This window comes from Apium graveolens, chromosome 5, assembly GCF_009905375.1.
Source record: "Apium graveolens cultivar Ventura chromosome 5, ASM990537v1, whole genome shotgun sequence".
Lineage (NCBI taxonomy): Eukaryota > Viridiplantae > Streptophyta > Magnoliopsida > Apiales > Apiaceae > Apium > Apium graveolens.
Window position 1 is genome coordinate 297,866,185 of NC_133651.1, and position 16,509 is coordinate 297,882,693.

General features: G+C 33.5%; 3 protein-coding genes across 3 annotated transcripts; 1 reads left to right on the top strand and 2 right to left on the bottom strand.

The window, feature by feature from the left end:
- Positions 1–1,359: 1,359 nt before the first annotated feature.
- LOC141661078 (uncharacterized) lies at positions 1,360–1,860 on the bottom strand. The gene has a single exon (XM_074468062.1). It carries the CDS (start codon positions 1,858–1,860, stop codon positions 1,360–1,362), a length of 501 nt encoding a protein of 166 aa, XP_074324163.1.
- Positions 1,861–5,930: 4,070 nt separating this feature from the next.
- LOC141659203 (putative receptor-like protein kinase At4g39110) lies at positions 5,931–8,802 on the top strand. Its single transcript, XM_074465979.1, has one exon. It carries the CDS (start codon positions 6,050–6,052, stop codon positions 8,639–8,641), a length of 2,592 nt encoding a protein of 863 aa, XP_074322080.1. The 5' UTR covers positions 5,931–6,049; the 3' UTR covers positions 8,642–8,802.
- Positions 8,803–9,959: 1,157 nt separating this feature from the next.
- On the bottom strand, positions 9,960–16,158 carry LOC141659204 (endo-1,3;1,4-beta-D-glucanase-like). The gene is made up of 7 exons (XM_074465980.1): positions 15,940–16,158; positions 15,265–15,286; positions 12,902–13,034; positions 12,054–12,144; positions 11,795–11,884; positions 11,459–11,559; positions 9,960–10,471 (listed from the first exon to the last, which is right to left on the bottom strand). The coding sequence occupies exons 1-7, from the start codon at positions 16,088–16,090 to the stop codon at positions 10,331–10,333; spliced, it is 729 nt and encodes a 242-aa protein (XP_074322081.1). The 5' UTR covers positions 16,091–16,158; the 3' UTR covers positions 9,960–10,330.
- Between the last annotated feature and the right edge of the window lie 351 nt (positions 16,159–16,509).

The window sequence follows — 16,509 nt, forward strand, 5'->3', positions numbered from 1 at the left end:
CTAACATGTTTGGTAAACCCAAATAGGTAGAGTTGTCTCCTGCTTCCCCAACTCTGAGAATATTACATATGTTCACCATTTCATGTTGTTGAGTATTTCTACTAAAGAATGCCGATGATTTGTCCACATTAATCTTCTAACCAGAGGCATGTTCAAAAATCTGCAGCATATTAACCATCTGCCCTGCTACCTCTGGTTTTGCTTTGCAAAAAATGTATGTATCATCTGCAAAAAATAGATGAGAAAGTGACAGAGCACCACGAGCTACCTGAATTCCTTTCAGCAAACTACGTCTTTCAAAATCTTTAATCAATGCTGTAAAGCCCTCCATACAGATCAAGAACAAATATGAAGAAAGGGGGTCACCTTGACGGATACCCCTCGAGGGAATAATAGTACCAAATTCTTTACCAGCATGAGTTATTTGGTATCTCGCAGATGTCACACATTCCATAAAAAGATTAACCAACCTCTGATTTAAGCCCATTTTAAGCATCATTAACTCCAAAAAACTCCATTCCACACGATCGTAAGCCTTACTCATATCTAGCTTGAGCGCCATCCAACCTGTTTTTCCTGTGGATTTTCTTTTCATATAATGCATTATCTCATAAGAAATCAAGATATTATCTGTTATAAGCCTACCAGGAATAAACGCGCTTTGAGTCTCAGATATCATACCATTCAGGATACGTTTAAATCTATTGGCCATTACTTTAGATGCAACTTTATACAGGACGTTGCACAAAGATATGGGCCTCAAGTCAGTCATCTTCGAGGGATTCTGCTTCTTAGGAATCAACACTATATTTGTATTCGTAACCTTGCCATCAAATCTGCCGGTTGTAAAGAATTGTTTAACAAACTGAAATACGTCCTCGCCTACAATGTGCCAGCATCTTTGATAAAAACCTGGGCTCATCCCATCTAGACCAGGGGACTTGTCAGGATGCATACTAAACAGAGCACTTTTGACTTCACTTTTCTCTATATCTTCCAACAGAAGTGCATTCTGCTCGTCTGTCACGCACCTAAAAACACAATTAATGATCCTCTCACAGCTTGTATCCGATCTTGAGAAAAGCTCACTGAAATATTCTATCATGACTTCTTGAAGACCATCTTCCCAACCCACTACTGTTCCATTCTTATCCTCCAGATTCGATATGTAATTCATTTTGCGCCTCACCTTCGTAGCTGCATGAAAGAATTTGCTGTTTTGGTCTCCTTCACGGAGCCAAAGCTGTTTAGAACGTTGTTTCCAAAAAATTTCTTGCTGGGTATAAACTTCTTCGAGTTGCTTAGAGGCATCTTGATAAAGCTTTACTGATCGATTATCTCTCCTGCCTTTCATCGATATCAACATCTTTTGCTCTGTCTGATCCGATCTTTAAAGTTTCCTGTGATCTCCTTACCCCAACTTGATAACATTTCTGAGCACAAAGCTATTTTCTCTTGAATCGACTTGTGTTGATGCATACTCCAAGTTTCTTTGACAATTTGCAGACACATTGGTTCTCTCAACCATGCATTTTCAAATTTAAAACGCTTGACCTGGAGAGGCTTTGTTACGATCTTAGGCTCAAGAAAAATTGGAGAATGATCTGAGGTTGACACCTCAATATTAGTCAGCTTAGCCTCCGTAAATACCTGCATAAAATTGTTTGAAACCAAGGCTCTATCCAGTTGAATTTCTACCCATGCTTCAGTACCATAACCTCTTTCCCATGTATATCTATAGCCTTCCAGTTTCATATCATTAAGATCGCAATCCTCCACCACTGACTGGAAACCTCGAAGAAGCCACTGAGGGTACGGCCTTCCTTCTTTTTTATCTTCATTACTTAATATATTGTTCATATCTCCTATAATGCACCAAGGAGATGTATCAGCTGCGTGCAAAGTTCTAATAAGATCTCATGTCTCCTGTCGTTTGGCTCGATTTGGTTCTCCGTAAAGACATGTTAATCTATACCTTTCCCAGTCTTTAATCTCCACCATCACATCAATATGGTTCCTGCTATACGATAAAATTCTAACCTTATTCATATTTTTCTACAGCAAAGCCAGTCATCCACTTTGACCTTGAACCTCCACAGTAAACGAGCCTTCAAAGCTGAGCCTATTTTTGACATACTCTACTCTTTCTTTTTTACATAATATTTCACTAAGGAAAATAAAATTGGGACGTTTCTGGAGACTTAACTCCAACAGGAATTGGAAGGCCCATGGGGTCCCAAGCCCACGGCAATTCCAACTTATAAGACTCATTGTTGTGGGCGGACCCCTGTTCCAGAGCCCGCCATATACCCGTTTTTTGAATCCATTGGCATTGTTGGATTATTGATAAAGTCCTGATCCATCCCATCCTCTTTTGTTACTATCTGATGCAAGTCCAAGTCCAAATTAGATTGCTGATCCAGCCCACTAATTGTTCTTCTCTTCTTGTTTTTGATAACTGTAATCCCCTTATTTCCCGTTTCAATTTTATTTGCCAGCTCTATCATATCTTTCTCATTCAAAATATCTGATTGCCCGCCAACTTCCTTATCCTTTGAGCTGTCTCCGTGATTTACTCCATCTGTAACTACTTCCTGATTTCGTGGATCTAGATTGTTCCTCACTGTATTCCTCCCCGAGCCACCATCATTTGCCGCTTTCCAGTCACCCTCCACCCCATCTTCCCTTAGCCATTTTGAACCAATTAATTGAGTTTAACGCCTTAAAGGAGCTCTCATCTTTACCCCATAAGGTTTTGTAATCTCAGCCTCAGGCACCTCAAATAAACGATTACAAAACTTTTCTGAATGACCCATTATCCCACAGATGAAACAGAAGGTTGGTACATTTTCGTACTTGAAATTTATCCAAAACCATTCAGCTCCAGAACTCCTGATCTTCATTCTCCTCTTGAGTGGACGTGTGACATCAATAGAGACTCTGACTCTTAAGTACTCCTTCCATATACTATGAAAGTTCTTCGAGCATGATTCCACAAACACACCTATGTAGTTGCCTACCTCATTTAACACCCTTTCTGTCATGAACCCCACACGAAGGTCGTGCACCTGAACCCATAAATCAATATTATTTAAGCTAACGCCCCTTGGGACATCACCATCCTGCATACGAGATATTATCAAGGACTTCTTGTTAAAAGACCAAGGGCTCCCTTCCAATACTCTTTTAATGTCCACCTCATGATAAAATTGGAACAGATAAAGATTTGGCTCAACCTCTCGAATATAGACACCTCGTCCTGGTCACCATAATGCTGCAAGCGTTTGTTTCATTGCAACAAAATCAATCACTCCATCAACTAAGAAACGCCCCACCAGACATAATTTAGTATCTATATTATTATCCACCCCTGCATTCACTTCTCCCTCCCCAATATCAAAGGCTATTCCTCCTTCCTCCTCATCATCCAAAGTGATGTTGTTCATCGCTTGGGTGATATTGCTAGTCGACGCCATTGTTTGAATGAATAAACGAAATAGAGAATGAAATAAAATGGATGATTTGATTGAAATACTGACCGATAACACCTCGAAAATGACACTTAAAACTTACTACTCGCCATGTCAAAAGACAAGACTAAGAGGATTTATCCCCTATAAGTTAATTATTCATTACACACACCAAATGCATTTATGTATGTATATCTTATTCTACGTGTCTTATGATTCTATTAAGTTTGATTTTATTTTTGTTATCTTATATTTCTAAATGTCTTATTATTTATATTTTTTGTTATCTTAAATTTTATATGTCTTATTATTCTATTAAGTTTGATTTTATTTTTGTTTCACCCTTTTGATTTTAACTTTGTATTCCCAATTCACTTCTGTATTGCTAACTCAATATATTATACTTACTATAATAAAAGTATTTTTTTATATTTTTTTAGCCTTTTTGAATCATATATTTTTTTATATAATTATTAAAATTCTATTTTAATTATATTTCTTGATTTATAAGCAACATCCAGAATACTAATTGTATATATAAATATAGATACCCAGAATACTAATTGTATATATAAATATAGATACAGTAACAGACTCCTATTTGAAAATATTTTATTTATAATCATTTTGATTTAGTATAATTACTATAATTATATTTTTATTATTCTTATTAATTTCTAATTATCACCCACTTATTCTTCTTTAATTTCTAAATGGCTTATTATTATATATATATTATTTTACCCATTTTTTAATTGCAATTTTTATATTAATTTCAACTCAGTAATCATATTTCTCATATGACTTAATAGTATATTTTAATGAAATAATAAAAATTTTGAAATCGTATTATAATTATAATTTTTTTATTTATTATAATTAATAACCTTTATTAATAAGTGAAACATTGGTACCTTGGTTTCCCCTCTTTTTGGTTTCATTAACTTTTAGTTTCACCCGTTTTTAAATTTCATTATAACTCTAAATGAATAATTTTTATTCTTTTACTTATATATGACTTATAATATTATATGTATTATTTTACCCATTTTTTAATTGCAATTCTTAGATTGATTTAAACTCAGTAATTATATTTCGCATATGACTCAATAGTATATTTTAATGAATAATAAATTTTCGAAATCGTATAATAATTATAATCTTTTTATAATGATCATAACACAAATATCGTGCCTTTATTAATATGTGAAACCCCTTTTTTAAATGGTCCCAAATTTTATATCACCTTTTTTTTCAACCCATATTTTGGTTTCACTCCAATCATCCTATTTTTAATAAAACGCTATATTATTTTATTTATTGTGAAATTACTAAATTGTTGAAATCGTATTGTAATTTTTCCTATTTTTATTTCATCTTGATAATCTTATTTCCGATATGACTCTATATAACTCTATAGTATTTTTTAATGAAATAATAAAATTGTTGAAATTACATTATTATAATCTTTTTTATTATAATTCTAATACAAATAATGTATTTATCACGTATATATTATAATTCTTTTACTTTTCTTTAAATAATTATAAATAAAAAAATAAAATTAACAATAATTTTAATTCTCGATTTGTTCTCACATTTATTTCAGCTCTAGATTCATATATTTTGTATGGTTTCAAATTGATTTTCAATAAATTAATGAATTGGCATGGAATAGTGGTGGTTAAAACTCATAGGTACTACTATCTTATTTGAACTATACACATTTATTTAGTGCAATTAAAGTTTGGAATTTATTGAATACGAATGTTAACGTACATATTATACATTAAAATAAAATTATAAAAATTTATGCCTAAATATATAAGTGAGTAATTAGAAATTTTGACACAACAATCATACTATTATGATTTTTAAAAATTAGCATGGGTTATCAACTAATTCTTATAAATTATAATCCTATCATTGACCGTGTTTAAGATTTTTTAAAAATATAATTTATTCTTAAATTTGAAAAGTATTCGTATAAGTAATTTCATTAAGCATAAATATTACCATCCCTAGGTCCCGTAATTTTTGTTCTAAATTCTGACTTTGACATAACTAACGTTACCAACTTATAAATAAGCACACGTCTGAGCTGAGTGTCTGGAATTGGAAGTTTAATCTCAAGATTCAAGAGTGCATGTAGTAAAGTAAACACGCATAATTTGCATCTCATTTACTTGGAGTTTCTAATCTAAAATCTCTTTAAAAGGGACACATTTCATCAATGGTGAATCTTATTATTTTTGAGATAATGTATGACCATGCATCATGCATGTCAAAATGAGTGTAACTGCCATTGATGTTTGTCTGGTGAAATATCAGTTGCTAAGAATAGGCGTGTTTTTTTCAGAAAAACAAAATTAGCCATCCATAAACATGAGGATAACATAAGCAGATGAGATTACAATGCACAGCCTGTAATGTATCACTTTCATTCCCTTCCATTTTTATGGCCACTGAAAGAAAATTAAGTCACCTTTACACAAATAATTTTAAATATTCCGCTTCGCTGTCCTTTAAGTTTTCCTAGTCCTTTTAAATTTCTTTTCCTTGTCCAGGAGGGGCTGGAGATGGAAAAGATACGTAAAGGACCTCCCCTTTTGTATTTGTCGTCTTCAATGATGATCCTCGCGGTTCTTTTCTCTGCTTTTATTCTTGTCCCCTCTGTCTCAGCTGTCGGTGGTGGCGGTGCTCCTGCAAAGTCTGATTCTTTTACCCCGCCTGATAGTTATCTTCTTGATTGCGGTTCATCACAACAAACCACTCTTACGGATAAAAGAGTTTTTGTATCTGATCAAAACTCACACGAATATCTTAATTATGATGGAAAAGATTTGCAAGTTTCTGTACCAAAGGCAGATGTTCCTCTTCCAATTTATCTTAGTGCCAAAGTATTTTCTGCAGATGCAACTTATACATTTCGCATGAGTAAAGCTGGTTGGCATTGGATTCGTCTACATTTTTTTCCGGTTTCTAGCAATGATGCTAATTTGCAACAATCGAAATTTAGTGTCATTTCTGATTCATTAGTCCTCCTCCATGAATTCAGTCTTGGAAGTGGATCCGGATGGGTTATGAAGGAATATCTTGTTAATGTTACGAGTCAGCAATTGTCCATTAAATTTAGTCCCACAAAGGGTTCAACTGCGTTCATTAATGCTATTGAGGTGGTTTCTGCTCCCGATATGTTAATCACTGATGTTGGAAATGCATTGTTCCCGGTTGCACAAACATCTGGCTTGACTCAGAATTCTTACCAAACTTTGTATCGTCTTAATGTAGGCGGTTCAAAGATTGAGTCTCAGAGTGACACGCTTGGACGATCATGGGCAGAAGATAAGCAGTACCTTAAACCTGAGAATGCAGGCAGAAATGTGTCTGTCGAGCCAAAGGTCATTGCTTATCCTAATGGAAATTCTCCACTAATCGCGCCTCCATCAGTATATGCATCAGCTATGGAAATGGGTGATGCAAACACCGTAGGTCCTAATTTTAATGTCACCTGGTCTTTAGACATTGATACATCGTATTCATATTTAGTTCGTCTTCATTTTGCTGACATAGTGAGCAAGTCCCTCAATGATCTGTATTTTAACGTGTATGTTGGTGGGAAAAAGGCGATATCTGGGCTAGATTTGTCAACTGTGGCTGGTGATTTGGCATCTGCTTACTATAAAGACTTTGTAGTTAATTCTTCCATGGGTCTAACTAGCCCTCTCAAAGTTCAGGTAAGTCCAATGGCCGAAGCTGCTGGTACAAAGAACGCACTTCTCAATGGTTTAGAGGTCTTGAAAATTAATAATTCGGTTAATAGTTTGGATGGTGAGTTTGGTGCTGATGGAAAGAGCGCAAGTGCGAGCCGTGGGACAGTGGCTGCAGCTGGGTTTGCAATGATGTTTGGAGCGTTTGTAGGTTTGGGTACCATGGCAGTAAAATGGCAAAAGAGGCCTCAGGATTGGCAGAAAAGTAAAAGCTTCTCTTCATGGTTGCTTCCTATTCATGCCGGAGATTCAAGCTTCATGTCAAGCAAGAATTCTTTGGGATCTCGAAAGAGCGCATTCTATTCGTCAACAATGGGATTAGGCCGGTACTTTTCCTTTGCAGAGTTGCAAGAAGCAAGCAAAAACTGGGATTCTAGTGCTATTATTGGTGTTGGAGGATTTGGGAACGTGTATATTGGGGAGATTGATAACGGAACGAAAGTAGCAATAAAACGTGGCAATCCTCAATCTGAGCAAGGTATCAATGAATTCCAAACAGAAATCCAGATGCTTTCCAAGCTTCGACATCGCCACTTGGTGTCACTCATAGGATACTGTGATGAAAATTCCGAGATGATATTGGTATATGAGTTCATGTCAAATGGACCTTTACGAGATCATTTATATGGTAAGGACTTGCCCTCTCTCCCTTGGAAACAAAGGCTTGAGATTTGCATTGGCGCAGCTCGCGGTCTTCATTATCTTCACACAGGCTCGGCTCAAGGCATAATTCATCGTGATGTGAAGAGCACTAACATTTTGCTTGATGATAACTTTGTTGCAAAAATGGCTGATTTTGGGCTATCAAAAGATGGTTCAACCGTCGAGGGGCAAGCTTATGTGAGCACTGCAGTCAAGGGAAGTTTTGGTTACTTAGATCCTGAATACTTCAGAAAACAACAACTAACTGATAAGTCTGATGTTTACTCATTTGGAGTTGTGCTTCTAGAAGTACTTTGCGCACGCGCTGCCATTAATCCAGCATTGCCAAGAGAACAAGTGAACTTGGCAGAATGGGCATTACAGTGGAAGCGAAAAGACCTGCTCGACAAAATCATGGACCCTACTCTTGTTGGAAACATCAACCCTGACTCCATGAAAAAGTTTGCAGAGGCTGCTGAAAAGTGTTTGGCAGAATATGGTGTTGATAGACCAACAATGGGAGATGTTTTGTGGAATCTTGAATACGCACTGCAGCTTCAGGAGGCTTCTTTAAAAGGAAAGAGTGAAGAGGAAAACAATGCAGCGGCAACTGCAGCTTCTCCTGCTACTGCTACTAACCCAGATAACAAGCCTACTTCTTCGCCTCAACAATCTAAGAACCAAGCTGAAGTTCAAGTTATCGATGAGCATTCCGGAACTGCAATGTTTAAGCAGTTTGCTGAACTTAATGGCAGGTAAAATCCCAAAATCTTACCTAGTGCTAATAAGTTGGTAAAGAATATCATAGAACTAACCATGTAAGGGGTTGGTTCTGGTGGGAGGTTGTTCAAAACAAACTCAGTTGATGCTGTAACTTGTATTGTTTTATGGTGGAATGGTCATCACTTGTCAATTTTATATAGCGCTAACTTTCATATTTGTAATGATTCAATTTATTTTAGCATACTCACATTTTTGCATCAAAATTTTCTGTGACTAGTATCACTGCATTAGCTATTTAGCTCAAAGAAACACTGCGAGAAGACCAACTTACTGATAAACAATTTCACTTCCAAATGTCTGCTGACAATACAAATATGGAGTTGCAATCAAAAACATTGTTCCCTACAAAACGCCAAGAAAATTGACATCCTCGACGAGTTTGCAATAAACTAAAAATCAACCCGTCAAGCCCTCTGAAGAAACTGAGAGTCAAAAGATACATGAACTTTTAAGTTACTAATGGATGTGATCATGTGGTGACGAATGTAGGATGCCCATCCATCAGTTCAGAATTCTCAGGCTAAGCCACTCTTGAATCAATAAAATGTATGTAGTAATTCATCAAAGAAGTCGCCTGAACAATCTAAGAAGTCGCCTGAACCAATAAAACATATGTAGTAATTCATCATAACAGGCCTAATACGTCGCCTGAACCATCTAAGAAGGTGCCTGAACAAGCATTTTGAAACTGCAATGTTCAAGTAGTTTGCTGAACCTAATGGCCGGTGAGATTCGCTTGTCAATCCTATGCAGTACTAACATCATACTTTGTAAAGTTTAAATTTTTCTTAGCATAATCACATTTTTATTACTCGAATTTTCTGTAACTATTATCACTTTAGAAGGCTTAAAAAAACTCAAATGGGGAGATCAACTTTACTGATAAACAATTTAACTTCCACATAGTCTATTGATTATACAATATTGGATTTGCAGTCAGAACATAGTTTCCTACAAAACACCAATCAAAATGCCACAATATAATCGACATTGATGTATCCATTTATCTGAAACACTAATGTAACCCAAACTTTACCAACTCCACCTAAACATGAATTGTTTGCTTATTCTACAGCTATTATGCATCTGAATAATATGCTCATCAAAGAACATTCTGATATAACATTTTTTAGTTTCTAGGACAGTTAAATTTCTACGAGAACTTCAGTAATATATGCAACAATATTTTTTTCTCAGCTCCAAAATCCCATCCAGGTGCCTCGGTACAACAAAAAAATCCAGTAGAACATGAGATATCTATAACTGTTTGTTGCCTAATAATTTTAGTCCTCACTTCTGCAAAATAGTATCAGACATATTATGTAGAAATATTGAACTCCGCGCTTACAAGGGAAAATAACAAACATGCCATTTTACAATTTTGACATTCCCAACAAGTCTGCAAACAACCAGTAATCAACCCTTCAAGCCAAATACAGAAACTGAGACTTACTGATGGATGTAGGAGTAGGACCTTCCATCAGGTCATACTTCTGAGGCTAGGCCACTCTTGGTCTTGAACCAATAATCTAACAGATAATAATATTTAAATATTAATTGTAAGACACTTATTTAAGAAACCATTTCAAATCATTATTGTGCCCCCCACGCTCACTACTATACAATACACCCGGAAACTGGCAGCAAGCAATTAAGAGACTTCACTCATTTAAGATGCTTGATAAACCAGTCCAGCATATCCTGGTGGGCCTCTTCCGCGCACTTTAAAGATGCTTTATCTTCATCCTTGTACCTCATAGACCAACCATGTACAACACCTTGAAATATTTTCACAAAACAATTAACCTGCAAATCAAAAAAATGAGAACTACTTTCAGCTAGTGGTGATTTTTCAACTAAAGAAGATCAAACATCATTAAGCGACCTTATCTAGAGTTTCTTATAATCTTATCTTAGAGATTCAAAAAACTGAGACATTCATCTGGTTCTATCTTAAACGGGTGAATATGTGACTATATCCAACAAAATTTGAAAAACCTCTCCTTTGAATTGAATACTCTCAAATTGTACCCATCGAAATTAAGTAAATTAAATACACATACATTCTTTTATGCTTGTTCTAGGAGAGAACATGTACTTTTATCAGTTAACCAATATAACAAATGGGGTCATGTTGCTTTTTTTGATTCCAGTACTAATTTTGGAACATGACAGCCTCTTTAGCTCATGTCCTGATATTAGCCATGCTCACATGATACTTGTGTGAGTGTGTCACTTGTACTTTGGGTATAGTAATTTTTCTAATTATACCAGGATCCTAGGACATTGATTGGTATCGAACTGTGTTACCCAATTTACTCAGTGATGGGTATCACGTTAATGAACTCAACCATAAGTGAATGCAATGATAAGGACTGCAACATCACCTATTTGTTGCTTTTATAACTTGTAGGGCAAGACCATAAGAAATTCATCCATTTTTTTTGTTTTTTTAAACTAAACACTTCTCACAGACTGAAATGTAAATTATTATATAAGAGTTTGAGTGAACAAGTTTCATTGAGTTACTGAATTCCGACTATGTAGTAGAACTTAGCAGAATATGTGCAACACCGTGAGTTTACATGGCATCTATATTTAACTTCTACTTTCAATAGCTTGTTTACAGAATGACTATATATAAACCTCTGACAATTTGTTTTAGAAGGTCCAGCTCTTGATGTAAACACTCAGTCACCAACATATCACAGAAACAGGATAGACCATCTAAATCTGAATTGAACCAATGGAAATACGAATGAAAACACTTCCATTGTTTATAAAATAATTTACCTCTGGTTTTTTATCTAAAACCTCTTCAAACTGCTTCAAAAGCTCTGGTGGAGACACGTGGTCAAGCTCAGCTCCAAGGATTGATATCGGAACCTTAACACCTGGAAAACCGCATCACATATAAGTTATTCTTCACCCTCTTAGACTGTAAGAAAACTAACAACGTAGACACGATATATTTAATCTTGCTTTTGTCCCAAATCATACTGGGTCTTACTTCTTAACAGTTGTGGGTTAATGCTTAAAGGGATCAATTGAGTGGCTTATCTGAGTTCCCTTGTTATATCAATTAATTCAACTATTTGACAGTTGGACATTTAATAAGCAGGAACATACCCTGAATATCATCTAGAGTGACGAAGGATGGGTGCAAAATCACTGCAGCTTGGACATAAGAATCTTTTGCGAGTTCCACCGCAACCTTGGCTGACAAGAATGCAAAAGGCAGGCGTCTTAATTTACGCAAAGAGTAAAAACGTTAATATTTGGAGAAATCTTATACAGCTCTACAAGTTAACTAAATTACAATATAACAAAGATTACTGAAAACCGAGTAGAGTAACTTCATCGGAGAAATTTCCAAACTCTCCCTTACCTCCCCAGCAGAAACCTACAGCTCCAATCTTGGATACACCTTTGCTCTTTATAGCTTCAACAATTGGTTTTGCTTCATTGAAACCTTGTTCCTATACATTTATAATTTTTTAACTGGGTCAATTCAATGCACTATAACATGGTAATGAACTAGTCCCTAATCTTTCAACAATGCTACGTGTTAGAAGCTTTAATGAAGATGAACACTGTAGCTTTGATAAACTGCCTGAATGAAATGATGTTATAAGTTTATAACAATCTAACGCTGCTATAAGATTCCAGGTAGAGACATATCGTATATGACGACGGATGCTAATACATGATGGACTTTAACAAGTCGAAAACTATTTAACTTGAATGGAAATAGGTACTTAGACTCTAGAAATGGAAGCCATTATATAATCTTTAACGGGTCATACTAGCTCATTTTAAACCATGCTAAATCCACACAGTTGCTAATGAAAAAATGACAACTTATTATAAATTGTTCTGAAATTTTAATTGTGATATTGTTTTCCCTTTATATATTCTAGATACATTATATAACTTATACTGCTTTTACTTTCAAAATATCAATAATGGTCAGCTTTCCTACCTAAATTAATCAACTTGTTTCCTGTAAATGTTGCAGTTACACTTTGTTACAATAGTGTACCTAATATCTTATAGCAGAGTATCCTGCTATGTATCATATCTTAGGTGTAAAGTTAGCAAATCCAATGCAGTTAGATATGTAATCAAAATTGTCTACAAGGGCAGAAAACACAGTTCTATGCTAGTTTATTAAGCATCAATTTTCGACTTCAGTTTGTTTCCCAACATAAAACAGTTAAACATGAGAAAACAAACCGGTCCATGATCCTTAATCCAAACCCCCAACCTCAAAGGTCTCTCTGAATCTTCAGGTACATAAGGATCTCCATGCATGAAGTCTGGCACCACCACATAGAACCCAGCAGCAGAAACTTTGTCAGCAAGAGTCCTTGATAGTTTAAGGTTAATGACGTTAGGTATTAGAAGTCCAAATGCATAACAAAGAAAAGCTCATTGAAAGTCTACATAACCACTAGGGAAAGATTAGAAAAATTATGATACAGGAGTTGCAATTTTTATCATCACAGAAGAAAACTTAAAATATGATTAAATCAAATTAGGTTTGACCTAAGGAATTGAAACTTAAAGTAGTGCTAGTAGTAATTCCATAGACATAATTAAACGATCCATTAATAACTTTTATTAATAAGTGAAACCTCCTGTACTTGTTTCACGTACCATCTTTTGGTTTCACTTTCATAAATTTATGTTATAACTCTAATTCTAATTGTATTATTATTATCCTTTTTGATTCTATATGAATTTATAATTCTATATATATATATATTATTTTTACCCGTTTTTTTATTAATAATTTTTTTAAGTGATACTTTATTTTCACTTATTTTTTGGTTCTATCACCTTTTGTTTTTTTGTTTTTATGATTCATGGTGTAACTTTAAGTGTAATATTTTTATCCTTTTTAATTCTTATATGTCTTATAATTCTATATGTATTATTTTTACCCGTTTTTCTTTACTAATAAACGAAACATATTCACTTATTTTTTAGTTCCACCACCTTTTGGTTGCACATTTTATAACTCCAAGTGTATTATTTTTATCCCTTTTTATTCCTATATGACTTATAATTGTATATGTATTATTTTTACTCATTTTTAAATTTTTTATAAGCCATAATTTTTTATTATTTTTATAGGTTTGAATCTTATTTTTAATTATATTTTAAAATAAATAAGTTCATAAATTGACTCAACTAAATAGGTTCCGAAAAATATAAACCACGACCAAGTAAATATGTCATGCGTTTAAATTGAAATTTTTTAATTTAGAATTTTTTAATTTGTTGGTAAAATTCCATTTTAATAAAATGGTATGAATATTATAAGAAATTGTATTTTGGTTTCACCACTTGAAAATAATAAAATTGTTCAAACCGTAATATGATTACCATTCTATTTTCGTAGAACTCCAAATTATTTCTTGATAGGGTACTTAGTTTCATCTTAGTACGGTTCCACCCCTATAGTTCTCTTTCATGTAGATTTCTATGTTGTTTTTTTAACAAAATATAGATTGAAATCATATTATAATTACGATATTTCTATTTTTCGTAGAATTCTTTTTTATATTTATTAAAATAATAAAATGAATCCTTTAAATAACACTAATAAGGAAATCATCTTTTAAGGATACTTTGGTTTCACCTCTTTTCGGTTTTACGAACTTTTAGTTTCACCCTTTTTTAAATCTTGTTATAGTTTTAAATATACCATTTTTATTCTTCTTTATTCATATATATATGACTTATAATTCTATATGTAATATTTTACCCGTTTTTTGATTTTTATATACCACATATTTATATTATTTTTATATACACAAAATCGTATATACATTGTAATTTCTAGATTTATACCTATAAAATGCTATTTTAGCACAAAATGCAAATTTATACATACATAATGAATATTTTATTAAAAAAAATTATGCAATCGCAAATTATATAAAAACACAAATTCAGCTAACAATAAGAAATTTAATATGCAATTACTTAGTGCCATTGATTTAATTTTTTGTTAAATTATCCATCAATCGTGTCGCGACTAAAGTTTTGATGTAAAATATTAGTTATGTCTTTTTGAACAATAGATACATAATAACGTTGAGTTTGTTGTTATAATAAGATTTGAATTAATGAAAGCTACATATAATTTAAAAGTGAAAATTGCAATAATTGTACAATTTTATTTATTATAAATATATTTAATAAAAAATTAAAATAAATTTTTATAATCATTATTAAATATTGATATTTTGATCTCGGCTCGTGCTTTGGCTCGTGCTTAGCACTGCTTATCTACTAGTATTGGATAAAGACAACTTGACCTCTGAAACCCGATTTAACTCCAAAACCACTATATTCCATCTAAAGCTTCATAAGGACCAAATGAAACACTTGACAATAGCACCAAACACAACCTTCTAAACAAGCAGTCATATTCTTTCTCATTTATTTTAAAGTCAAGCCACAATCTCTGAAGCAACTAGTGCAAGAGTGCATTGTGCATAACAAAATTACAAAAATCAGGTAGAGGCTTAAGAATACAGGCTCTAAGAGATAAAATTACAAATGTATAAAGCCAAGAATAAGCATACCTCAACCTCGGAGCTTCATATCCTACCAAATCAAATAAACCATTATTAGTTTAAAGTTTTAATGAACGCCATCAATACTATGATTCAAATATTTACTATTTAAGCATCCTAGCCATAGTTTCAATTTCCCACCAATAGGCTCTGTTATAGAAATCGGCCGATTTTTCAAAAATCGCCAATAAATCGGTCAAAAATATTTGTTCGATTTGACCGATTTCCGATAAATCGCCGATTAATCATCCGATTTTTTTAAAAAAATCGTCCGATAAATCGTAAATCGGTACCTCAACCGAATAATTCCGATTTCTGAAATCTGTATCACTGGCAATAGGGCAATGATCTACCATAAAAAAGATACTAACAAATTCTAAAATAAAATCATAGTCATGTATAGATTTCTGCAAGACCTTCTATAGAAAAAAAATTAATACAAACAAAGGTACCACAACTAAAGTTGCGCTATAAATTAACATGCCATGGTGCCAGATAGTCTAAGAAAGAATATAAGTTCATTTATTTTACTAAAACAATAATCAACTTATAAGTAAATAAACAAATCAGCATGTATACACACTAGAATAGTAGAATAAATTAAGAAATATAGAAATTTGACTAAAATAGAGTGGCACTCAGTTTTTAAATGAAAAAAATGTAAAGAGGTGGAAAGAAAAGTACCATAGATGTCAGAGACAAGAAGCACAGCAACCTTGGAATCAGGGGATCCGACAACATAGCAGTTGAGGCCTCCAAGCTCTTCAACAGACCCTGTTGTAACACAACTTGAGTTTAGGTTTGGTGGGTTTTCACAGCACTCAGCTCCTGACATCCTCCTTTTTCTTTCTCTCCGGTGTTTTCTTTGAATTTATGTCTAACAGCTATGCGTCATGTACGGTTTGACTTTCTCTCTACATACTCCTTCCGTCCCACCCATTTGTACAGCTTGGACACCAAGGATAAGAAATATAATAAAATAATATTACTTTTGTTAAGATGATATTGTGTGATAAGAGATAAAAAAAAAAGTGTGATTTAGTAAAAAAATAGTTGGTTAAAGTGGTGGGACCATCCAATATTTAATAAATAAAATGAGTGTAGTGGGAGAAAGTAGTGGGTGTAGTTGATTTTTATATTATAAATTTTTAACTATTTTTGATAAGTTTGAAATGTATAGAATTAATGAAACATCCAAAAAATGAAAGTGTAATAGAAATGAATATAATAGAGGGATTAATAACGAATAAATGA

Bases quoted from the DNA above. Each gene is read 5' to 3' on its own strand.
- LOC141661078 (XM_074468062.1), bottom strand. From the start codon at position 1,860: ATGAACAATATATTAAGTAATGAAGATAAAAAAGAAGGAAGGCCGTAC.
- LOC141659203 (XM_074465979.1), top strand. From the start codon at position 6,050: ATGGAAAAGATACGTAAAGGACCTCCCCTTTTGTATTTGTCGTCTTCA.
- LOC141659204 (XM_074465980.1), bottom strand. From the start codon at position 16,090: ATGTCAGGAGCTGAGTGCTGTGAAAACCCACCAAACCTAAACTCAAGT. The intron at 15,287-15,939 runs GTACTTTTCTTT...TTGATTTGGTAG, and splicing joins TCTTGTCTCTGACATCTATG to GATATGAAGCTCCGAGGTTG. The intron at 13,035-15,264 runs GTATGCTTATTC...TAAACTATCAAG, and splicing joins TATGAAGCTCCGAGGTTGAG to GACTCTTGCTGACAAAGTTT.